Here is a 25618-nt window from a genome sequence, read left to right as displayed (position 1 = left end):
ATGATAATGCTCACCTGCATTCTGGTAGACTGACAAAAATTGCTATACAGTAATTGGGTTGAGAAGTCATTCCACACCCACCTTATTCACCTGATCTTGTGTCCTCAGATTTTCATCTTTTCTGCTCACTATTGAACACATTGAAGGAACTCCCTTTCTGATTGATGACTGAAGCATCTGTTATGTGTATCTGTTGTGTTTGTTAAACTTATGAAGAAAGCTACGAGCTTATGCACCAGTCTAATAGTTTTCATTCACTTCTAGTTCATTCACTGAAGTTCACTGAACATCTGTCATATTATTCTATGTCTGCCTGATGCCTGAAGTCAGCTGCACAATGTAGTGTCTTTTTTTTTTTAGTTTACTGTAAGGGTACTGTCATGTGTGATAAATGTAGATGTTGTCATAGGTTAATTAGTATGGGAGAAACATGTCAGGATTGAGGGTTGATGTTTCACTGGGATGAATGCAGTAGGGTAGCCACTAAAGTGCCAGGTGAGGCTCTCCCATGGAGTTGAACATTATGTAGTCAAGACAAGAAAATCGTGGATCAGAGAAGAAAGATCTGTGCCATGAAGGCAGAATTAGAAATAGGATATTTTGAATTAGATAGGTTGAATGGGGAAAGACACAGTGGGAGATGGAAGGAGGTGTCAAGTAATAGGCAGAAGGATAAAACCCCAGAAATCACATTTCAGATTCCATTCAGTAATCTGTTTGACTTGTTACCTAAAATAGGAGAAGAGCCTCAACCAGTTCTTGAGTTAGTGTGGAGGAGACTTACAGGGCTGACATTAAGGCTAGGTTTTTAGAAAAGTCATGCAGAAACAAAAAGTCTTGCTGCTAGGTAGCTGTTACGGTAGAAGTGTAGGTGAAATGCTACAGGAAAATCTAAGTACAGAATACCAGGTCACAAGCATCGAGAAACATAATGCCCAGCTTAGCCAGGTGACAGAGAACATAGGGGTATTGTGCTGAGATTTTAATGGTGAGGATAAAGTACTTACAGGAGGATGAGCAGGAAACAGTGTGACTAATGTGACTAATATGGCATTAGAGATGACCTGGAGCAAATAGGAGGAGTAGCAACAGCACACACTCGTGTGAGGTTTGTAGAGGTTTTACAGCACCAGGGCCAGCCCTAGGTTAACATGTCTGTTAGCTGTGAATGGATTACTTTTTACTTAAACAGTCTCATATCTGGCCCGTGTCTCTTAATGCAATTGAAAGATGGGGTACTCCAGTCATGGCCTGCACCTGAATAGGAGGGAGAAGGAAAGGTTACCTGAGCATCTTGTGAAAAGTGTAAGGGGGCAGGAGGGAGGGGAGGGGGCACAAGCACACGAGACAAAATCCCTGTAATTACTGGAGTCAAAGGGGCACATTTTTTAAAGGTTATAGTCAGGTTACAGACAGTGAGTAGTGAAAGAAATTAGAGGAGGGCAGGACCTTAATAAATGTAACAGTTTCCAGAAAAAAATTAATTTGTTTCGTCAGAACATTCGTGTGTTGAAAAACAATATAGATGAGCTTCATGTATGCCTAGGAGAAGTTGAAAATTCTAGTTGTGCCTCTCTGAACACCTCATAACCACACAGGCGGGAAAGTTAAGTATTGGGGATTATAGACTAGCATCACTTTCGTATAGAGTTAACATGGAAAAATTAGGAGCTGCAACATTTGTAAAAATTAGCTGCAAAGCGAAAAAATATTGAAACAAATAATTTTTGTGTTTATCAGACTGTAAAAGCATGCATTTGTGAGTTGTTACTGTAGAATGCGTCTCTGATTGATTGTAACAGTCTACACATTCCCACTAGGCAACTTGCATTTGCTTATGTTAAATCTAAATGTGTTTTTGCGGCACCTCTCCAACAAGAGGAAACATTTAATAATTTGTGGTGATTTCAACATAGATTTCTTAAAAGATACGAATGGGGAAAAATGAACTAGAATCATTATTTGGGTGTTTCAGACTAATTTCAGTAGTCAATTTTCCAACTCTTACAGCAAGATGATAGTATGCTAAAACAATTAATGTAAACCCTATCATTAATAGACTATAAGATCATGAATTAATGAAAATAAACAGTATAGCTCTTCACAGCCCTGGGGCAGGTTCATACAAAGTAGTGATGCTTATTAATGAGACCAAGAAAAAATGTTTTAGTAATAAGCTTAAATTGGTGTTATGGGATGAATTACATGTGGAAAGAGTTGCTAATGTCAGATTAAAGTTATTCCTTAGTAAAACTGTCGGTTTTTTAAAGCTGCTTTCCCGAAAAGTTATCCAGGAAATCCATTAAGAATTAAAAGCTCGTGTAAGTGGAAGAAGGAAATATATACAAGGACCAGAGTAAGTCAAGATCAGACATGACTTGCATACTACAAAAAATAGTGTAGTATTTTAAGGAAAGAAATAAAAATGTACAGAAGTATTTAAGTCTTGAGAGAAATAAATAATACAGATAATAAGACTAAAACTACATGGGGTATTGTCAAATAAGAGACAGGACAGCCAGCAGTGCACAAAATACCATAACAGTTACAGTAAAATAGAACAGCCCTTAAATAATAAAATATTGCTCATAGGTATTTTTGGTGATCCTTCCAAAGCATTTCATTATATGGACCACAGTACTCTCATGGTTTTATAGAATTGATGGTTTTATACACAGCTGGTTTGAATTAGACTGTAATAAACAAAATGCAAGATAATTTAAACAATGTTGGAAGGTTGGAAAATTGTAGGGACTGAGAAAAAGAAAACTAATCACAAAGGGAGTCCCACAGGGTTTAATCTTGGGTCCACTCCTACTCCTTACATATGTGAATGATCTCCCACTTAACATTCAACAAGCAGGATTGGTACTTTTTGCAGACAATAGTAGTGTTATAATAACCACATTACAGAGAAAGCAACAGAAAAGATTGTAAATATTTCCTGAAGAATTAATAAATGGTTCTCAGAGACTCTCCATAAATAATGAAAAAAACATGATATATTCAGTTCTGTACAACAAATAGTCATACCAACAATTGATGTAGCACATGAACAGGAGTCATTAAGTAGAGTAGAATGCTCCAAATTTTTGGGTGTATACATCGATGAAAACTTCAACTGCAAGAAGGATATTAGTGAGCTTCTGAAACAAAAAGTTCTGCTACTTTTGATCTTTGTATAATTCATAATCTTAAAAACAGACAAAATAATCTCCTGACATATTTTGTATATTTCCACTCAATGTCTTATTGAATAATTTTCTGGGGTAACTCATCATTTTTAAAGAAAATTTGATTGCACAAAAGCAAGCAGTAAACATAATATGTGGTGGTTACCCACAAATGTCATTTAGGTACATCTTCAAGGAGATAGGCATTTTAACTGTGCCAGCACAATGCATATATCTGCTAATGAAATTCATCGTAAAGCATCCATCAGTTTGAAAGGGTTTCAATATGCAGCAAAAAAATTTTTGGTCATTGATTTAAAACTTAAAATTGTTTCTCCTGCACAACTCCTTCTGTTCCATTGATGAATTACTATTTAAAAACTGATAGCCAGTTGAAAAAATTGGTTTGAAGTGGTGTTGTGTGAGTATGACTAAACAAAACAGTGTGTTTATTAATGTTAGCACCAATCATGTATACATATCGATTTTACAATCCTGTAAACTGACTTGTTCCACAAAATTTTTATAAACAAAGTGTTCAAATGATCTACAGAACATGCAGCTAACTATAGGGAAAGACCAGCATTGGTGTGTACCTTGGAATTTTACACTAGCCACAAATTGGAAATATGTACCCCAATCTGTATTTAGGAAGTGTGTGGCGTGCAAATTATTCTCGGGACTGAGACCTGGCTGAACCCTGAGATAGGAAGTTCTGAAATATTTAGTGAGAGGTTGGAACGTGTATCGGAAAGACAGGTTAGACACCATAGGAGGTGGTGTCTTCATTGCAGTTGACAAAAATATTGTATCTCCTGAGGTCGAAGTAGAGTGGGATTGTGAAGTTAACTGTACACGTTTAACAGGGCTAGGGGAAATAAAGTTAATTGTGGGGTGTTATTACTGGCCACCAGGTTCCACCGTGACAGTTCTAGAATCATTCAAAGGGAGTCTACATTCTGTATCACAGAAGTACCCGGATCATGCTATATTAGTCGGAGGCGACTTCAACCTACCTAGTATAGACTGGGATGTGTATGGATTCATTACAGGTGGTACAGACAAGCCGTCCTGTGAATTGCTTTTGAACACATTATCCGAAAACTGTCTTGGGCAGCTAAATCGTCAGCCAACGAGTAATGGAAATATTTTAGATCTGGTAGCCATGAACAGACCAGACCTTATCGACGGTGTCAGTGTTGTGACAGGGATTAGTGATCATGATGTTGTCATTACGACTATGGTTACAAAAGTTAAAAAGTCGGTCAAGAAGGCTAGGAGAGTATTCTTACTAGAAAGAGCAGATAAGCAGTTGTTAGCATCCCACTTAGCAAATGAATCGACTTCATTTACTTCCAGTATGATGGACGTTGAAGAATTATGGGCAAATTTTAAACACATTGTAAATCACGCATTACACAAGTATGTGCCGAAAAAGTGGGTTACGGATGGAAAAGACCCACCGTGGTTTAACAGCGCAATTCGGAGAATGCTCAGGAAGCAAAGGCAGTTGCACTCGCGGTACAAGAAAGGTCAGGAGAATGACAGGCAAAAGTTAGTAGAGATTCGTGCTGCTGTAAAAAGAGCGATGCGCGAAGCGTACAACCGCAACCACCATCATGTCTTAGCAAAAGATCTTGCTGAAAACACAAGGAAATTCTGGTCTCACGTAAAATCGGTAAGCGGGTCGAAGGCTTCCATCCAGTCACTCACTGATCAGTCTGGCCTGGCAATGGAAGACAGCAAAACGAAAGCTGAAATTTTACATTTAGCATTTGAGAAATCTCATGCAGGAGGATCGTACAAACATACCGCCGCTTGAGTCTCGTACAGATTCCTGTATGGATGACATAGTGATAGACATCCCTGGGGCTGTGAAGCAGCTGAATGGGTTGAAAATAAATAAATTGCCAGGTCCTGGTGGGATTCCAATTCGGTTTTACAGAGAGTACTCTACTGCATTGGCTCCTTACTTAGCTTGCATTTATCGCGAATCTCTTGCCCAATGTAAAGTCCCAAGTGACTGGAAAAAAGCGCAGGTGACGCCTGTATATAAGAAGGGTAGAAGGACGGATCCTCAAAATTACAGACCAATATCCTTAACATCGGTTTGTTGCAGGATTCTCGAACGTATTCTCAGTTCGAATACGATGAATTTCCTTGAGACAGAGAAGTTGCTGTCCATGCATCAGCACGGCTTTAGAAAGCATCGCTCCTGCAAAACGCAACTCGCCCTTTTTTCACATGATATCTTGCAAACCATGGATGAAGGGTATCAGACAGATGCCATATTCCTTGACCTCCGGAAAGCGTTTGACTCAGTGCCCCACTGCAGACTCCTAACTAAGGTACGAGCATATGGGATTGGTTCCCAAGTATGTGAGTGGCTTGAAGACTTCTTAAGTAATAGAACCCAGTACATTGTCCTTGATAGTGAGTGTTCATTGGAGGTGAAGGTATCATCTGGAGTGCCCCAGGGAAGTGTGGTAGGTCCGCTGTTGTTTTCTATCTACATAAATGATCTTTTGGATAGGGTGGATAGAAATGCGCGGCTGTTTGCTGATGATGCTGTGGTGTACGGGAAGGTGTTGTCATTGAGTGACTGTAGGAGGATACAAGATGACTTGGACAGAATTTGTGATTGGTGTAAAGAATGGCAGCTAACTCTAAATATAGATAAATGTATATTAATGCAGATGAATAGGAAAAAGAATCCTGTAATCTTGGAATACTCCATTAGTAGTGTAGCGCTTGACACATTCACGTCGATTAAATATTTGGGCGTAACATTGCAGAGCGATATGAAGTGGGACAAGCATGTAATGGCAGTTGTGGGGAAGGCAGATAGTCATCTTCGGTTCATTGGTAGAATTTTGGGAAGATGTGGTTCATCTGTAAAGGAGACCGCTTATAAAACACTAATACGACCTATTCTTGAGTACTGCTCGAGCCTTTGGGATCCCTATTGGGTCAGATTGAGGGAGGACATAGAAGCAATTCAGAGGCGGGCTGCTAGATTTGTTACTGGTAGGTTTGATGATCACGCGAGTGTTACAGAAATGCTTCAGGAACTCGGGTGGGGGTCTCTAGAGGAAAGGAGGCATTCTTTTAGTGAATCGCTACTGAGGAAATTTAGAGAAGCAGCATTTGAGGCTGACTGCAGTACAGTTTTACTGCCGCCAACTTACATTTCGTGGAAAGACCACAAAGATAAGAGAGATTAGGGCTCGTACAGAGGCATATAGGCAGTCATTTTTCCCTCGTTCTGTTTGAGAGTGGAACAGGGAGAGAATATGTTTGTGAAGGAAACAAAAGAAAAATTCGGAGTAGGTACTGAAATCCATGGGGAAGAAATAAAAACTTTGAGGTTCGCTGATGACATTGTAATTCTGTCAAAGACAGCAAAGGACTAGGAAGAGCAGTTGAATGGAATGGATAGTGTCTTGAAAGGAGGATATAAGATGAACATCAACAAAAGCAAAACGAGGATAACGGAATGTAGTCGAATTAAGTCGGGTGATGCTGAGGGAATTAGATTAGGAAATGAGACACTTAAAGTAGTAAAGGAGTTTTGCTATTTGGGGAGCAAAATAACTGATGGCGGTCGAAGTAGAGAGGATATAAAATGCAGACTGGCAATGGCAAGGAAAGCGTTTCTGCAGAAGAGAAATTTGTTAACATCGAGTATAGATTTAAATGTCAGGAAGTCATTTCTGAAAGTATTTATATGGAGTGTAGCTATGTATGGAAGTGAATTGTGGACGATAAATAGTTTAGACAAGAAGAGAATAGAAGCTTTCAAAATCTGGTGCTACAGAAGAATGCTGAAGATTAGATGGGTAGATCATATAACTAATGAGGAGGTATTGAATAGGGTTGGGGAGGAGAAAGTTTGTTGTACAACTTGAGTAGAAGAAGGGATCGGTTGATAGGACATGTTCTGAGGCACCAAGGGATCACCAATTTAGTATTGGAGGGCAGCGTGGAGGGTAAAAATCGTAGAGGGAGACCAAGAGATGAATACACGAAACAGATTCAGAAGGATGTAGGTTGCAGTAGGTACTGGGAGATGAAGAAGCTTGCACAGGATAGAGTAGCATGGAGAGCTGCATCAAACCAGTCTCGGGACTGAAGACCACAACAACTTATCACTAGCAGGGGTTCTGTTAAATGGGCATAAAATATCAGGTCCTGTCATTTCAGAGGGTTTTGATGCCTCTGGCAATCTTCGAAGAGGAATTCTTCTGTGGCTGAAATCGTCCCTCTGCACGCATGGTATACAGTTCTGAACATACTGATCCACATCATATTTTGTCATTCGCCACCAAAACTTTTTGGCTACCCTTATATTTGTCACTCTTTGACCACCATGACCCTGTCATGGCCATGTGCCTGTTGCAGTATTTAATTTTGTCAGTGGCAACAGAACAACTGTGTGTGGTCGGCATGTTGTTGACTGCGTAGGATGCTCTATGTATTATGAACTGTAACTGTGACCTCAATGGCTGACAGTCTGCATTATTTGCCTCTGCTCTCTGCCAGTCGTTCACACTTTTCCCAAGTGCTTGTAGCACTGTGACCTTGTGCCTCAAAGTACCAATGTTCGTGTGTTTCTTTCCAGGTTTATGAGTGATTTCATGGCCATAAATTAAAAGCTCATCTTTTTGACCTGCTTGATACAGGGATTCTTGAAAGCCAATAGCCATTTCAACGAAGTGTGGTCTGTTACAACTTTGAATTTCTGTCCATACAAGTGACATTGAAAGTAAGTGATCCTATAGATCATAGCTAACATTTCCTCTTCTGTGGCAGAGTAATTGCATTCTGCTCTGTTTAGCTGTCGAGATGCTTATACTACAGGGTGCTGTTTACCACTGATATTCTGACTGAGAATGCAGTCAAGAGTGCTATTGCTAGCATCACAAGAAAGGCTTAATTCTTTGTCAAAATCGGGAAACACCAGTGTCGCATCTCCAATTAATGCTTTTTTTCAGTGCATGAAAGACACACTCACAGTCCATCAACCATGCAAATTTAATACCATTTTTCAGGAAATTATTTAATGGCTATTAAATTTGCCCCAAATTTTTAGCAGTAGTTACAGAGGCCAGAAAAGATTGTAACTGTTTTGTTGTTTGAGGGGCTGAAAATTCAGAGACTGCTGACACTAAATGAGGATCAGGTCATATACCCTCTTCACTAATAACATGGCCCCAAGTACTTGACATGAGTCTGTGCAAAAGTACATATCTCAATACTTAGCATAAGATGTACTGCCCATAGTCTACTGAATACTTGCTCCGACCATTTTACATGTTTGCTCATGTCTTGGATAATAAACCATAATATCATCGAGACATACCACACATGTTTTAGGTGTTATGCCTTGTAAAACCCCCATCTAGCACTCTTCGATTTCGGCTTAAAAATGCACTAGCCACATTTCAGAGTCTGTGATACTGAAAATGCCCTATATGGTGGTGAAAGCTGTTATAGGTCTATCCTCTGGCACTTCCTCCATCTGGTGGTAGCCTCTCTGCAAATCTGTTGTGGAGAAGTATTTGCATCTGCCAAAGTTATCAAGCATCTCCACGATACAATTTATCAAGCGTCTCCACGATACAAGTTATCAAGCGTCTCCACGATACAGCACCAGTTTCATCACGTGGAAACGGCCCCTCCAAGCTCAACTGCATGCCATGAAAGATTGATACTGTCATGTCATTTAGTAAGAAAACCAGTCCCAAGAATTGCAGAACACCCTTCACTAATCCATGGCAATACCTCCGTGTGCTTGAAAAAAATCTTAGCTCCAATGATAAATGTCAGCAGTGTTTCCCCAATTAACTTATCATTATCACCAACCTTACGTAACCTGTAATGTGCTGATCCTAGTCTCCTTCTACCCAAGAGATCTAGCACAATGACCGATAATATGCCCTCCTGTATCTATTAAAAACCTATGTTCCTTGTTACCAATCAAACTCCACAACCAGCATTCCATCTTTGCATTTACTCGTGCAGTACTACACTTTATTGGGAATGTTTTCCGACAGCTGATATGTTCCCATTGGTGTTTAATGAATGCTTTTGCTGATACCAATTTTCCTGTTTCTTATTCCTGCACTCCACACTTGTAGCCCTCTGCTTGGTGACAATACTGAGTGGGGTGGCACAGTGGTTAGCACACTGGACTCACATTCGGGAAAACAATGGTTCAAACCTGTCTCCGGCCATCCTGATTTAGGTTCTTCATGGTTTCCCTAAAGCATTTCAGGGGAATGCCGGGATGGTTCCTTTGGAAGGGCACGGCCGATTTCCTTCCCAATCCTTCCCTAATCCGAGCTTGTGCTCCGTCTCTAATGACCTCGTTGTTGACGGAACGTTAAACACTAATCTCCTCCTTTTGGTGACAGTGTTGTTGCAAATGGCCCTCATGTCCACGCCTGTCACATTTTATTACTGAAGCAAATACATGACAGTCACCATGACCTTTAGTTGTTACATCTATTTCTTCTAACCATGTGGTCATCGTAGTAGCTATAGCCAAATCAGGATGATCCCCTATCCTAACCCTACCTGACATTTAAGCGGTAATGCCGTACAAAAATACGTCGAGAGCCCTATTCTCAGCTTCATAGTGTAACATTGTATTGACTTCTTAATTCTGCATTTACTCATACGTTTGGACATTGATCTTTCATATTCTAACCGACAATCATTCAGTGGACTTGTTAAACTTCTGTCTTAATGTATTCAATTTCTCCCTAAAGAAGTGAGTACTATTCTGCTTAAGATACCACTGTTGTAACCCCTCAGCTAACTCATGGTAAGTAACATATTGCTTAACCTCTCCAATCAATCACATATTGACTGTATGAGAGCATGTTTCATCAGACCAATCGCCGAACTTGGTGATAGCTAAATGCAGCTAGGTCCTCTGTTGCCTTGCTAGAAAAAGGCATTATCAAATTTGCTTCCAAGGTAGTTTGGTGTACTGCCCGATGCAATCATTGAATGTCCACGATATTTTGGTGAACAACCATTCAGTCATCATCAGGTGGTACTGATGGAATGAGGGCTCTGCAGTGCACTCCCAGTATATATAACTGTGGGTCCCAAGCCTTGCGGGCTCCCTGCCATGCTTGGTGGTGGAGAGATGTGTGGGTGCAGCATTGGGGCGATCATCAGTTGTCTACCAGCTGCCATCTGCATTGCCTCTTGCATGCAGATATTAAGATTTTCTTTGACTGAACTAAGTATTGACTGCCATGCCTTACTTAGTTGGAAACCTGTGTCTCTCTTTATTAAATTATCTGTCGCACACATTACGATAGCTTCTTTAAAAATGGAGTCCCAAATAGTGTGATTATTGAAATACAGGGATGGATAATTTAATAAAAAGGTACACAGGTTTCCAATTAAGTAAGGCATGGCAGTCAGTACCTAGCAAAATAAAAAAAAAAAATTGCAACATTTGCACGTAAGGTGCAATTCAGATGGCAACTGGTAGACATCTGAGGTTCCCCCCCCCCCCCCCCCCCCCCAAACCATCAAAGCCACACATTGTCCCCCCCACCATGGAGCATAGCACAGAGCCTGTGAGGCCAGAACTCTGAACCTGTAGGAGACCCCTCATTCTATCAGTACCACCTGAGGATGGCAGAACGGTTGCTAGCCAGAATATCGTGGACATTCGATTCAATCCAGCAGTACACCCGAGAACCTTGGAAGAATCATATGCAGTGGGAAAGTCTCAGATCGCATACTATCAAATTTGCTATTGCAGTGTTGATAGAAAGAGAGGGTACATTTGATATAGTGTTAACTTCCTCAAGTTACCCTACGACTTGCTGCTTTTGGCATGTAGTAGCTCTGCCTGGTACCTGTAATGTTCTATTTCCCTGGTTTTCTGTTCAACAGCTAGGCATTGATAACCTTGTCATTAAGTACCCACTGCCCTCCTCCCTCTCTCTCTCTCTCTCTCTCTCTCTCTCTCTCTCTCTCTCTAAGTTGAGAAACCAACACTCTTTCAAACTGAAATAATACCATTGTAGTCAGGCTTGTGGTTAAAAACTTTCAGAACAGCTTTCCTAAGAAATTTTTGTAAATGGTTCAGCGGTGCTGATGCCTGAGTCCGTTGCTTGATGATGAGTTGACATACCGCCTACACATATGCTGAAACCCAGCTGTATGGCAAAAATTAATGCTCTTAGATTCCCCAGTGGAACCACTTGTGGAGGTGATCACGTGATTCTTTAGCATGATGATAATAATAGTAATTTAGTGTGCCTCTGTGAATGGCTGCAAGTTTTTCAATTGGACACCACTTCAGTGACTTGTGTGTCCCTAATATACTAGTTATCTAACCTTGGTAAGGGGACCTATAGTACCTGTAGTTTAATGTGGAATCTGAAACATATGTTATTCCTGGCAACTCCTCACAGTGTTTAGACGTGAAGGCTGGGTTAAAGGCAGAGTGAAAATGAGTGGGCAGTCAAGCTGAAACCTTCTGAACTTCTGCAATGGCACTATGCTACTCCACTGCAGGGGATGCCTGTCCTGTTTGGTATATGTCAGCATATGGCTGACAGTTAGGTACTGCCCTAAATGACACATGCAGATTTATAACAGGCTCCTTGAAGTAAACTCCAGTTGTATGGCTCTACCATCTTGCAGGAATTGCACCACCTCCTGTTCGAAGAGAAATAGTAGCAAAAAGGGAAAGAACAAAACTGGAGCAGGAAAAAACTTGTCCCGTGCATGGACAACAACCCTACCCACAATGACTAACATCAAGGAAAAGTTTCCTCACAACATCAGAGCAACTAACAGCCACTGATTAAGAAGCCAGGCTGCAACTATGGAGGATTGTGGTATACCACCCTCCCGGTTGGAAAAGATTTTCAGAATCTTTACCCTCTGGTCATGATGAGAATCAGCCAATCTGGAAGTCCTTGAACAGGTTGAGGTCAGGAATAGGCAGCTCATGGATTACCTGGCAAAATGAGGGTACGTCGAAAAAAACAAAACTCAGTGTTGCTGCGGGGAAGAACAGACCATTCAACATATGCTTCAGTGTCAACTGTGTCCAGCCACCTTCACAGATAACAAGCTTCACCAGGCAACAGAAAATGCACTGGAAGTGGCCAAATTTTGGTCAATGATTATATAAACTGTGTTGGTCTGTCAACAATTGTATAAATTGTGTTTTATGTGTTTCTGAGACAAAAATATAAACAGTTGATAACTGCTGGATGGTCATCGGTGCATGTGGACGTGCTGCAATACATCTCTCCTCTGCATCCCACACACACTTTATGGGCTTCAAGGCGGGGAATGGGCAGAGCAGTGTGTTTGCTGATTCTAAGAGCTCCTCCACTTGCACAGTTCATTGCAGTTCTGCACTGTCTCACATAAAAATGAGGTCGGGGCAAAATGCACCCCCGAAAAAATGCACGTGGGAAAGGAGTACAGTGTCACAATAATGTTTACTAGTGAGTGTACTGTGTTCAAACAGTTGGAGTTCAGTATCACCATGCAACATTTGCAACACCTTGCCATGACATCCAGACCACCAAAGTGATGTGATGATGATTGACAGTGTTCTTGGGTGTATGATGTGTTCCCACTTCTTGCCATCTGAGGATATGTCCAGAATCATATTGTGCATTTGGTCCTGACGTCATTTTTATGGATGAAAATATGTGACTGCATCGAACTGCATATGTGGAAGCGCTCTTGGAACAAGAGTGTATTAGGTAAATTGACTGGGCATCCGTTCCCCTGACTTAAATCCTATTGAGCACATACGGAATGCAGAAGGCACCTCATTAAGAGGAATTATATTGAACAGCAATACAAAATCAAAACTGACAGTAACAGCTGTTTGACTCTAATTGAAGGATTTTAATTTTTTGATAAAATGACTGGAATCTTTAATATAAGTTTCCATTTTTCCTATAAATGGCTGTAAGAGAGTGGCCAAATGTTTGGCAGTCCCATGGGTTGTGGACAGTCAGTAGTGCTAACAATAGGTCATAGCAGATGCCAGGTTTTTGAATTTTTGGTAAACCACACAATCATGATGGCAACACATCTGATTTTATGAGCTCATTCATGATCTTAAGAACATAAGTTGTGGCATCTCTCTCAAGTTCCTCGTATCTTCCTGTTTTAAATATGTCCCTAACCTCACTCAGTAGTCTTCTCTCTGGCATTCCTCTTACCTGCTGGAATAATTAGAATGTTTTGATCAGAATCTAAATCTGAGAGCTTACATATCTTGTTTCATTAAGATTGTTCTGGGTGGTTTGCTCCTAAGCAATATCCAGGCTGATTGCATGCATACTTCATCTGTAGCTGGTTGAGGTAAAAAACGGATTCCAGCTTTGATATTAGCAACAGTGTCCTCTGTTGGTATTCAAGATGATACTGTCCCATAGTTTCCTCCTTTGGCAAGCACATCTATAACATTATTAGACAGAACCCTGTCCTGCTAAATAATGACATTATGACCCCTATCTGAAGGTAGGAAAGTCACTCTCATCTTTTGCAAACTACCAATTCTCTTCTTCTCTTTATTAATTGAAATTGCAGGATATAGTTCAGTGGTTTGGTACATTAAACTATCGATCTTGTCACAAATATCGTAACACAATTTATTACTAAGGAAAATGTGTAGCTCCACTATTTTACAGTTCACAGCAGCCAGGTCATGTCACATGTGATATGTGCATTCTTGGAGCAGCGTTGCCTCTATGCAATTATAGATCCAGTGGGCAGCTATAGAAATGAAGTTACCTTTCTTGTGTATCAAGCAAGTAATACATGACATACTGCAAAAGGGTGCCACCTTTCTGAAATGCAAATCTCTTCCTGCTCTTGTGCCACTTCTTCCAGCACACCATGTACATCCACAGACACTATGGACAGCCAGTAGATGATTGCTGTCAGCTGCGCACTACTTCAATTGAGCCGTGTATGAGCGAACATGAATATTCTTCCACCAATGGGCTAAAAATATGACACACACACACACACACACACACACACACGGGCGGGGCAGGAGAGAGAGAGAGAGAGAGAGAGAGAGAGAGAGAGAGAGAGAGAGAGAGAGAGAGAGAGAACACTCTGCACCATAAATTGGACAGTTACTTTCAGTGCTGGCAGTTAGCTCAGTACAGTACTCTGAAGATCACTTCTGATTTAGTTGTCATAGTCACTATTCGTGGAGAACTACAACCAGTAACAGTGTGTCTAGAAACATTACTATCAGTTATACTTATGAGATTGTAGATTCTCAAGAGACAGAAAAGTTAGTTAGCTACCATTGTATTAGGTATAGCATGCAACAACTACCGTAGGGAACTGTGGCAAGAAAAAATTTTTTTGCTACCATGAATGTTAGAGCTGAATTAAGAGTAGCATTCAATTAGTACATTCACAACAGTCTTCAACCCCAAAAATTTTGTTATAAGGGTGTTTCTGGAGTGCCAACTCTTCCCCAATGCAAGCTCCATAGGACCCATTGGTGTGACTCAGTGACTTTAGGCACAGCAGTCTCACAATGTCATGAACTGACTGTTGCTTGGATATGTCTAAACAGTTCAGCTTGCTGAGCTTGAAATAGCTATCTGAGCTTTTGTAACTTCTGGTGATATCTCCAGCATTGGAAGACAAAATATTAGGCAGAGAAACATGCCCTGGACTGTGGTCGAATGCCCACGAAAGAAAAATCGCCAAGGACAAAAATAACAGCTGTGAAAGTGTGCATGGTGTGATTAAAAAACCTTATGGTTTGCTGATGACATTGTAATTCTATCAGAGGTAGCAAAAGAGTTAGATGAGCAGTTGAACAGAATGGATAGTGCCTTGAAACAGGAATATCAACAAAGGTAAAGTATGGGTAACAGAATGTAGCTGACTTAAATCAAGTTATACTGATATAATTAGATTAGTAAATAAGTTACTAAAAGTAGTCTGAGTTTTGCTATTTGAACAGCAAAATAACTTGATGATGGCCAAAGTAGGGAAGATATAAAATTCAGACTAGCAATAGCAAGAAAAGCATGTCCAAAAACAGGAATTTGCTAAGATCTAATATAAATTTAAATGTTAGCAGAGATTTGCTGAAGATATTTGTATGGGGTGTAGCTTTGTACAGAAGTGAAATGTGGATGACAAACAGTTCAGGCAAGGATAGAGTGGAAGCTTTTGAAATATGATGCTACTGGTGAATGTTGAAAATTAACTGGATAGGTTGAATAACTGTGAGGTGGTACTGAACTGCATTGGAGGGAAAGCAGAAATTTATGGCACAATTTGACTGATAGAAGGGATCAGTGAATAGGAAACATCCTAAGATGTCAAGAAATTGTCAATTTGGTAATAGAAGGAAGTGTGAGGGTTAAAAATTGTAAAAGCTTGGATACAGTAAAAATTGTAAAACTTGGATGCAGTAAGCACATTGAAATGGAGGTAGGTTGTAGTATCTATGCAGAAATGAGGCTTACACAGGATAGACTATAATGGAGAGCTGCATCAAACAAATCCTCTGTCTGACCGCAGCAACAATAATGTATTCTAATAGTCTAATTCAATTTTACTACAGAGTGGTTAAAGTTAATGGATTTGGCCCTGACAGAAGCAGCATTTGGGATCACCAGCTTCATGACTACAATCAGGTCCTTGCTTGTTTCAGCTGGTGAAGGCAATGGGCAGTCTTCTACTGTCCATCATGCTCTTCACCTCCCTCCTGTGTTTCTGGGTGTTATGTTGCTCTGACAGAAGCCAGACTCCTTCTGACCTTGCCTCACACTGTTTCTCCCCTTCTTCACAGCCCTTTCTCTCTCTCTCTCTCTCTCTCTCTCTCTCTCTCTCTCTCTCTCTCTCTCTCTCTCTCTCTCCCCCCCCCCCCCCTCATCTTGTGCAGCTAAAATTCTTTCCCTTCCACTTGTTTCCACTAGATGTATCAGGCTGGTTTATGGATGAGTCAAAAGGTGGATGAGGGCCACAATGTCACAACATTATGATGCAAATGTCACAAAAATGGTGTCAGTGTGCCAGTTACATTGGATAGAATGATGAATAGTCAGATTTAATGTAAGATTTTCAGTAAAAAATAAGTAAAGATGCATAGAAACTATATCTTGAGTATGTAGTGCTGCAATATGCAAAAAATAAATGCATCTGAAAAGAGAGATGCTCCAGATAGGGGGATAGCTACTTACACTAGGTATTGTATAGTAACAGAGACTTATGGATAGTGAATTGAACATTTGTAACAAAAAAAATGGGGGGAAGTTAAGTCAGCCTGTGGAACGTGCATCATTTTTATCTATCTATTGAAAGTAGAAAAGTATGTTTGTCAGAACAATTGTGAAATCAGGTAAGTCATCACACATTAAGGAAAGATAAGCTTTTAATTTTCATATCAAGGTTACTATATGTCTTCAGAGCTTCCATAGTTGACTGCGCTGTGTGTGTGCTCTTGCAGTCCTTATGTGTTTGGTGTAAGACATGAAAAGACTGTGCAGTCATAGAAAACTCCATAAACAGGTGAAACAATTAGTTCCTGTCCAGAGGACAATAAATAAATAAATAAAAATATTTGTTGATCACTGCAAGTAGTCAACACTACTGTACACCTACCAGCCATCTATTGTCTGAGGTTATTGATAAATTTCTTGGGAACATTTTGCAATTCTTCAAAAAGACCATTCTCCATTTATGAAATGATCAAGAGAGATGCTGTTTAATTGCAATAAGTCTTCGAAGTGGATCCAAAATATAATGAGTTTCAAATCCAGGTTCAGGCTGATCTCAGCATTTGAATGCTGCCTTCTAAGTCGACCAACCTGATTTTCATAGTCTCTTCTCCATTGCCTCTTCAGTAGCACATCAGTCTGTAGTTGGGAAGCTGCAAATCTTAATGAGCACTGGATGGTGTTTGCTCAGAAATTTACACACCACCATAATTTTGGTTTCATCTCCTCACATGCTTATTATCCTTAGGGTCCTATTGCTTGGACGACGACTAGTTTCTTAATGTTGTAGGAAAGAATTCATCAGATAAATTGTAATGTTATTGAAGTACAATTATTAGAAACACTGTTCAAGAATCTATAACAGGTCCAACAAGTAATCAAAAGAAAAACAATAAGTATGGCACAGAACACTTCATATTTACACCATACATCATAGAAAAGGTACTGCCTTGCAGAACTTCCTCAAAGAAAGACACAAAGCATCATTTCTCTCAGCACAATCCTTAACAAAAGTCATTACACTCAACAATCAGTTGTTCCAGTGACAATGGCTCTTTTGACCCACCTACCATCCACAACACTATGCAGTCAAATATTGACAACGTAAATTAAAGAAAACACTCGTAAGTTATTAGGCATCAACATTAGTGAGTTTTCAAGGATGCTGATAAACATATTTTCACAAACAGACTGTACGTAGTTAATGTGTGAGTAAGCACAGGGAGCAGATCCAACATAGGTGTTACATATTTACTCACTCAACCAGGACTCAGTGCAGACTGCCAATTTTAAGTGTGTCTGATTATTTAAAGACAGAAGTATGAACAAACTTATTTTAGAAACTACACAATCATATGAAAAATGCTAGGCTATATTTTGATTCTCAGGATGGACTAGAAATATTGACAAGAATTTGGTTTGTGAAATATGCAGTGATCTACGAATTAGGAAAGTTTGTGGTACCATTTTGTGCATTCACATTAGGAACACACCATATAGAAAATTATGGTATATCATGCAAAATTCTTAATGGCTTATTCAATTAATGAAGAATGTCATCTTGTCTGTAAAAATTATGACAACAAAAGTATAATATCAAAGTTTGGAAGCTAACAAGGGTATAGGCAAAATCTGCAATGGAAAATGTGGCTACTTCAGAACTTTCATGTTAATTATTTATAAGTTAATTGATTCCACAGAATTTTAACAACTTCATTGAAAAGTTTGAATGCTAGTCTTTACAATGAGAGATGTCAGTTTCACCGAATGCATCTCCTAACTCAAAAGGTTTTCTACATTACAGACTGTAGTAGAATTTTTAATTTGGCATAATTTCTAGTAAACACGGTTTTAAACAAAACTAATTACATTTTGCAGTCAGATAAACTGAGACTACAACTGTAATAATGAAACAGAATGAAAACTGATTTAAATAAGAAATGGATATATTCATGGCTACATCACATATGGCTAATACAGAAAATGAAAACCAAATAACTCTTGGAGACAGAAAAAAATTAGTTGTAGTTGGGGTGTAACTAGAACAGATGGGAAATGCCAACTTGCTTTGTCTCAGCCTTCATCCTTCTTGCCCATTATCCAATAATTTAACTCCTTCAGCACACTGTCAGCCATAAAATCAAAAGAATTTCCACTGACATTAGCATATACCAGAGAAAAATGTTGGAAGGTATCATCCCTTTACCTTAATGGTTAAAAGAACCGTCTTGGATTATGTGGAAATCTTACATCCTCCAGTGCTGATTTGTGTCCCCACTATCAGTCCACCAGTGTCGTACTGGGATGTTTTGCACATAAATTTAGAGTTTATCATCATCATCATCATGTTGTGTGGTGTATCGGGGTCGTGTAACCAATGCCGTGTAAATTTTAAGCAGTGGCCTGTTATCTAAAATGTGAAACGGCAGTGAATATCTGTAACACCACGGCAATTTGCATTTCTGTAGGTTCTAACAGTAATGAAGAAATTCAGATTTTCTCAAGGCAATGAAACAGTTTTTAATATCATGTCCTACGAAATTAAAATAAGGAAACTGCAAGGAGTTAGGTTTCACTTAGTTTGAAATATTTGAAGATGACAATGTAATTTGATTGCTAAAGATGTTCAGGGTTAGTTTTTAATCATTCATGAACTGTGTTACAGGTACAGAAGATACTGAAAGAACTGCTTTCAAACCCTGTAAGTATAAGATAAATTTTCATTGATACTTTTTATATTTCAGCAAAACTTCCAAAGTAGTTAGCAATAACATGTCCACAGTTGTATTTGAACTGGAAGTGTTTACTATTTATAATGCATTGAGTGATAAATTTATTTGTTCTGCTAAATTACAGCATTCAACATAATGATAAAAATATCTGGATGATATGAAGTGATATAGTGACTTCACAGTGGCATTGTGTAGTAAGGCATGTACTTACATTAAGAAATAATTAATATCATGTACCTCATGGAATAAACACTATAAATACTATCAAAATTTAGTATTTGCTTTCTGGCTCATATGACTTCCATTTCCACCTGTTACCTTTTATGAGGTAGGTAAAAACATTGGAATAAATATGATGATATATGTGAAACCTGGGACACTATGTAAGGTACATGTGACTAATTTACTTTATATTGCAGATTAAGTACTTGACAATGCACAAATTATTAGCATCAAGGAACTGTGCGTTATCTCAAGCTTTAAGAATTCAGCATTATGTTAAGTGACCACATGCTGTAAACAGTTCTCTAAATGTTGTGACATTGCACTAAAAATGGGCTGGATGTGTTGATGCACATGATGTGTGCAAGAGTACATAAAGCTACAATGGTAGTTGATGGTGAACTGTGATGGACCAATTGCCAACCAACCGGATCTTAGACCTGTTAAATGGGTGACATATCAAGTGAACAGTAGTGTCAGTTATAGCTGCAGACTCTATATAGAATCACATAGGTATCCCATCAGGCCTAGTCACCCTTCCTCTATTAAATAATTTTAACTAATTTTATGTTCCACTGTCACTTGTTTGGATAACCGTCATTTTGGCATTTGTAGATGATCTGAAGGCAGAATCACAGTACCACCTTTCTTAGTTAAACAATTTTGGAAAAATGAATTTCATATTTTGGCTTTCTCTCAGTCATCCTCCATTTCGATGCGATTATGGTCTCTGAATGTCTGGAGAAGTAGCTTTGATCTGTTTCCTGACTTAAAATAAGACAAAAACTACTAGGGATTTCCTGCCAGATCGGTAGATAGAATTTCGAATTCATTTAATGCTTTATGCATAGCTCTTCTGACCGTCTGGAAGTCTGTCTTGATCCAATTTTGGTTTGTCTAAAGGACTTTGACTAAATTTGAATCTGTGATATAGCTCTCATTGCTTTCAGAGCAGCTTTCTAACATGGCTGTCGAAGTATTGTGGGTCTTCGTCCCTCACAATTTTACCCAACTACAAACTTGTCTAAGGCAATTGTAAAATACACTTGAACTTAGACATTTACGCTTAAAATTTTCAATCTCACAGGAGAATATTTGATGTTGACTGCTAAGGTATAAGAAATATGTTTCTTGTACTCTTACCGAACAGAAATATCATCCAACCTTTCTTTACATTCCTACTAATACCCCTGACCTTATGATCACCAATTCCTTGCTTTACCCTGAGTTGAAAAGTTCAGGCATGCTTGTAACCAGGAGATCTAAGATATTACACTCTCATCTCAGTTCTCTGATTAACTGCACAACATAATTTTTGGATATGGAGTTTAAACCAATTTCACCTTATTCCATATCCCTACTATCAGCCTTAATCACTAGAGTCTCCCAATCTATAAACATTCATTTTATTCAGATCTTATGTTCATTGCCAAAATCAGTATGAAATGGGATCCCCAAGGGTGTGAGTACCCTCTTGTATTCATTGTGGAATGGAAGTAAACTGTCTCCAAACGTCATATTGAGTAATTTCTTACCATGCTTTAAACATACATTGTGTTAGTTCCTTGAAGGCGAGTCTGAAAGTATGTTTTCCCACTGCATCCCAGAATGCACTATTGATGACAAAATGACATTTGATACCCTGGTCATGAAAGGCATAAAAACAGGATTTACCATTCTTCCTACATACTTGCAAGCATTCAACCTCCTTTTTATAATGTGAATCCATCCTGTTGTCATGTGCAATAGCTCTGAACACCGTGGCTCCAGGAGATGGAGAAATAAAGGTCTCAAAAGTCACTGCTTTCTGTGACCTTTCATCAGATTGTCTACGAACTTGCTGGTATCAGTCTGACCACCACAAACGTTAATGAGACTAATCACTGAACACCAAGGAATTCCACTGTGTCCTAGTTGCCTCTTGTTCTATACCATGCAATATTCTGTTGTCTGCAGCATGGTGTCAGTATTAAATTATGTATGGCAACAGGAAACGTCAACCCAGCTTCAAGTAATCTGTTTCCAACAGTCCATGGCTAGGCCTTTCCTGTAATCTCTGCCTGGATTTCAGATACTGTCATCTGTTTGTCAGACCCATTCAGCAATCCTACTATCTTCTTGTGGTGTAGTCCTTCAGGAAGGACCTATGTCACACTGTCATCCTTAGTTCATCTCATCACCTCTAGTTCTGTGGTAACTGCACTACAGCTGATTGTCTGTGCCAGGGTTAGTCTATAAAGGGTGGGTCCAAAGCCAAATACCTTGCTGTTGACCATTGGAATGACATCAGCGGTATAGCAGAACTGCGAGCAAGGAGTATGAAGGTCTACTGTGCCATCAGAAATGAGGCTGCTTAACACAAAATATTTATGATCTTCTCATTTTTTATAACAGTTACTTGCCTTGTTAGACCCCTCCAACTGCTGAGGGGTACCACTGATATTTCCAACTCTGCAATGCTGCTGTTCTCTCTCTCTCTCTCTCTCTCTCTCTCTCTCTACCTCTACCTCTACCTCTACCGCTACCTCTCCAGTTTCACATTATGATTGTACACTCTAATGAAAAATTGGATCTGTAAGAATATTTTAATTACTTCTGGTGCCATGTGAGGATATTTCCATGAAATCATGCCAGCTAATCTCTTATAAATATTTTTTCTTTTCACAGAGTGTCAATTCCATTAGTCTTGTTGAACAGGAGCTGAAATTCTCAGACTTGTCAAGCCACTTTGTCAGATAGCACTAACAAGCCACCTCATGATAGAATTTCTGTCCATCTGTATTTTGAGGGGAGCATTGAAAGAGAGCAAAGTAATTCATTCGACAATGTCCCCAGCATGTTGTCATATTTTACAGCACAAAATACCATATAACCTGTCAGATATCTGAAACTGCCTACTGAGCATTCAACATCTTTTGTCACAGCAGATGGTGCAGCAGCCTCACAACCGGCTTCCCTAACTAGCACAGCCATTGCATCAGACATATCAGGCAAAACTCTGCAAAGCAAACTTGATGACAGTCTGAATTGCTGTTGGTTGTCTTCTAATCACTCAGATGAAGTGTTTGACAGTGGAATATCATGGGCACTTTCTCCCAGAAACAACAAATGCAAGCAATGTTTCACTTCTTTTGGAGGAGGATGTTGATAAAAACTACGAATACCTGTAACCTGTGAAAACAATTTTTAAGACAATCCTCATTCAGCTGTCATGTTAAAATATATTGAATGCTGAGTGACATGAGGTCAGAATGAAGACCAAGTAAGTAATTAATTGATGTTATCAGTCCCTTCTGGAATGGCAATAGTTGCTTTCTGTTGCCAACCTGCATTTTTTTCACAGCAAAAGTACATTGTATTGAGGGTAGGTTTCTGGAGCTGCTTGTTGGTTCCTGCTACAGCCTTTTTGTTGACCATTCTACAAGGATTCTGAATGTGAAGTGAGTTGTTAACAAGCCAAAAGAAGTCTGACATTTACTCTTCTTCTGAAATAGGATAATAAATTGCCTGAGCTGTGGTATTCGAAAAATGTTACAAGGCTAGATGTACATGTTAGTGATCTCCACATCTGACACTGAGGTGAAACTGTGACAGTTTGGGGCACATTTTAATTTCTGGGTTATCTAATGATAGCAGTTTCTGAATTGTCACCTTTGTAATTACTTTCTCATCTGAGAGCTTGACATAGTAAAGTGGTGTGAATTAATTTGTACAAATGGGACACATTTCCAAGTATCCAAACTTCTTTCACTGGGTCCTGCGAATCTGGGAAATATGAATTTACATGATCAATATGCCGTTCATTCCAGGCACATCTATTTTTTGGCCTAAGATCAAAAATGGCTGTAACAACACTACAACTTACATTTTGAAGTGAGTAAACTATGGAGTTCAGCAATGGCATGGTCACCTGAATGTCAAAGTCATAATATATTGGTCATTTTCATCCTGAACAAAGTTCATGGACCATAGCATTTTACTATGAGGGCCTGCAACATGATCATCCACTTAATCAAAAATGACACTTCTGTCGACATTCATTTTGTGGAGAGAAAAAAAAAAACACATGTACATGTGTATGTGCGTGTGCACTTGATGTCAGAAAATGCAGTCCTTTAGCTTTCATCAAATGTAAAACATCACTCAACACTTGAGGATGACAATGGAGTGAATGTGAGCACCATCTCTTTAAAGTTGAAATTCCAGACTGTGGAAAATAGTTTGTTCCTTAAAAAGGTATAGCACTTCTTAGAGAGTATATGAATTGTCATTGCTTTCTGTATAGCATCCTTTTTTCCACTTACTGTACTTCTTTCCAGAGAGCAAACAGCTGATTTAAGTTTCTGAGAATCTTTTTAAATAACATCATTCACTTTATTGTATACTAAATTAATTGTAGCCAATTTTCTTTCACAAAAGGTCTTCATATTCTCTTTCACAAGTCTCTCCCTCACTTTCAAAACACTGCACAATGTTTCAAGTTTTTTGTTCTTATTCTCTAATTCTTTCACTTAGTTCGTAGCTGATGTAAATTCATTCTCTAGATTCAATAAAACTGTTAAAGTGGACTGATCTGCATTCAGTTTCTTGATGTCAAGTTATCAAACATTTCCAACATCCTTTTTCAGACTTGATTGCCTAAAACCTGTCTTCCCAGCTTTCTTTTAACTGTACAAACTTCAGCACCTATTGGAAAATTTACAATGGCATATCATCTGGTTTCAGAACGTCCCTGGAAGGACTATCCAACAGCTCTGTTGTTGAATCTTGGGTAGTGTTCCATGCCAATGTGAAGTGTGGCAGTCAATGTGAAACATTTATCAGCAGACAAAATCATTTACAATTCGTCACACCTCACTTGTATTAGCCTTACTCACATATGCAAACCTGAGCATGAGTAGACTTCTAATTCCCCAGCTGCTTGTGCAATGAAAATTGAATGCTATTTTTCCAACAATGTGTTGTCTTGCCATGTTCAGAAAACTCTAGAAGTCTACAATCCTAAACTCAGTGACACAAATGCATAGTCCCCCCAGGGGGCTCGCCACTCTTTGGTGGGTTCGTGCTTGGCTACCACAGGGCCCCAGCTTTGCATCATTTTTTCCCTTCCGTGCTGCATGCCCATCCTCTTGCTATTCTTTTTCCCCTCCCTTGGGTAACATGTCCGAGATGTTATAGGGAAAGTCTGTATTGTCTGTCGCCGATGTATGAAAAGTCTGCCCTTTGTTATGTGCTCCCTTTTCCTATCTTCATTTCTCTTCTCCTCTCATTCCTCTGCTTCGGTATTTGAGGTTCCTCTTTTTCTTCGACCCTGTGTGTTCCTGAAGGCCGGCCCACATGTCTGATGGGTAACAGGTGACTGGATTACATGTAATTCCTAGCCCTGGGTCGACAGGTAGGGATCGCACGTACCTCCTGGTACAGGCCAGGCCCAGGGAGGGGTGAGTGCCTGAGCTGCAATCTTACCAAATTGCTGATTGGTCCCTCTGTCAAGTGTTCGGGAGGTGTGAACAATCACCTAAGGCGGGTGCGCCCCCTTGTGAAGGGGTCCCCCAGTTGGAAGGAGTGCGCCATCGGAGACACTGGCAATTATGGGGGATTTTCTCGCAATGAGTCAAACATCTTCCCAATCGACATCTACGAAACCTAAACATAATCAGGCTAATGATTCAAAGACCCTTTCTGATGCACCATCCATGCTCTTACGTACTCAAGACAGTCAATCCTTCATCACAGTAAATCTGTTTGTTATTCAGAAAGGTGTTGATGCAATTGCCGGCCTTGTGAAATCCTGCTCTCATTTACGGAATGGTGCTTTGCTTTTGGAGACTGATTCTGATTCTCAAGCAAAACAACTGCTTGCTGCCTCACTTCTCCACGGCTACCCTGTTTGTGTCATGGCCCATAGCACTTTGAATTCTTTCCATGGTGTAATTTACACCAGGCTGCTCAACGGTCTAACTGGGGCTGAAATCCAATCTTACCTCTCTGATCAGGGTGTCATTGCCATCCATCGTGCAATGAAACAGGTAGATTCGTCCTTAGTGCCCACCCACACTCTTTTTCTCACCTTTGATAGAGTGGTGCTTCCATCCAAGATCAAAGTAGGCTATGAAATTAACCTAGTCTGGCCGTACATTCCAAACCCGATGTGCTGCTACCAGTGTCATCATTTCAACCACAGTAGAACGTCTTGTTGACACCCAGCCAAAGTGTAACCTAT

General features: G+C 39.6%; 1 protein-coding gene across 3 annotated transcripts in view; it reads left to right on the top strand.

Moving 5' to 3' along the window:
* LOC124721784 (protein artemis-like) overlaps positions 1–25618 on the top strand; it is a 188763-nt gene that overhangs the window by 152005 nt on the left and 11140 nt on the right. For 2 of the 3 annotated variants that reach the window (XM_047246901.1, XM_047246899.1), the window contains exon 7: positions 19107–19142. In XM_047246901.1, the coding sequence (XP_047102857.1) occupies positions 19107–19142 (36 nt within the window). Of the gene's footprint in view, positions 1–19106; positions 19143–19297; positions 19408–25618 lie in introns of those variants that run through there. The other variant, XM_047246900.1, reaches the window with a different exon arrangement.

The sequence above is a fragment of the Schistocerca piceifrons genome, chromosome X (genome assembly GCF_021461385.2).
Source record: "Schistocerca piceifrons isolate TAMUIC-IGC-003096 chromosome X, iqSchPice1.1, whole genome shotgun sequence".
In the NCBI taxonomy this organism is placed as follows: Eukaryota; Metazoa; Arthropoda; class Insecta; order Orthoptera; family Acrididae; genus Schistocerca; species Schistocerca piceifrons.
This window is presented reverse-complemented; position numbering and strand designations above follow the sequence as displayed.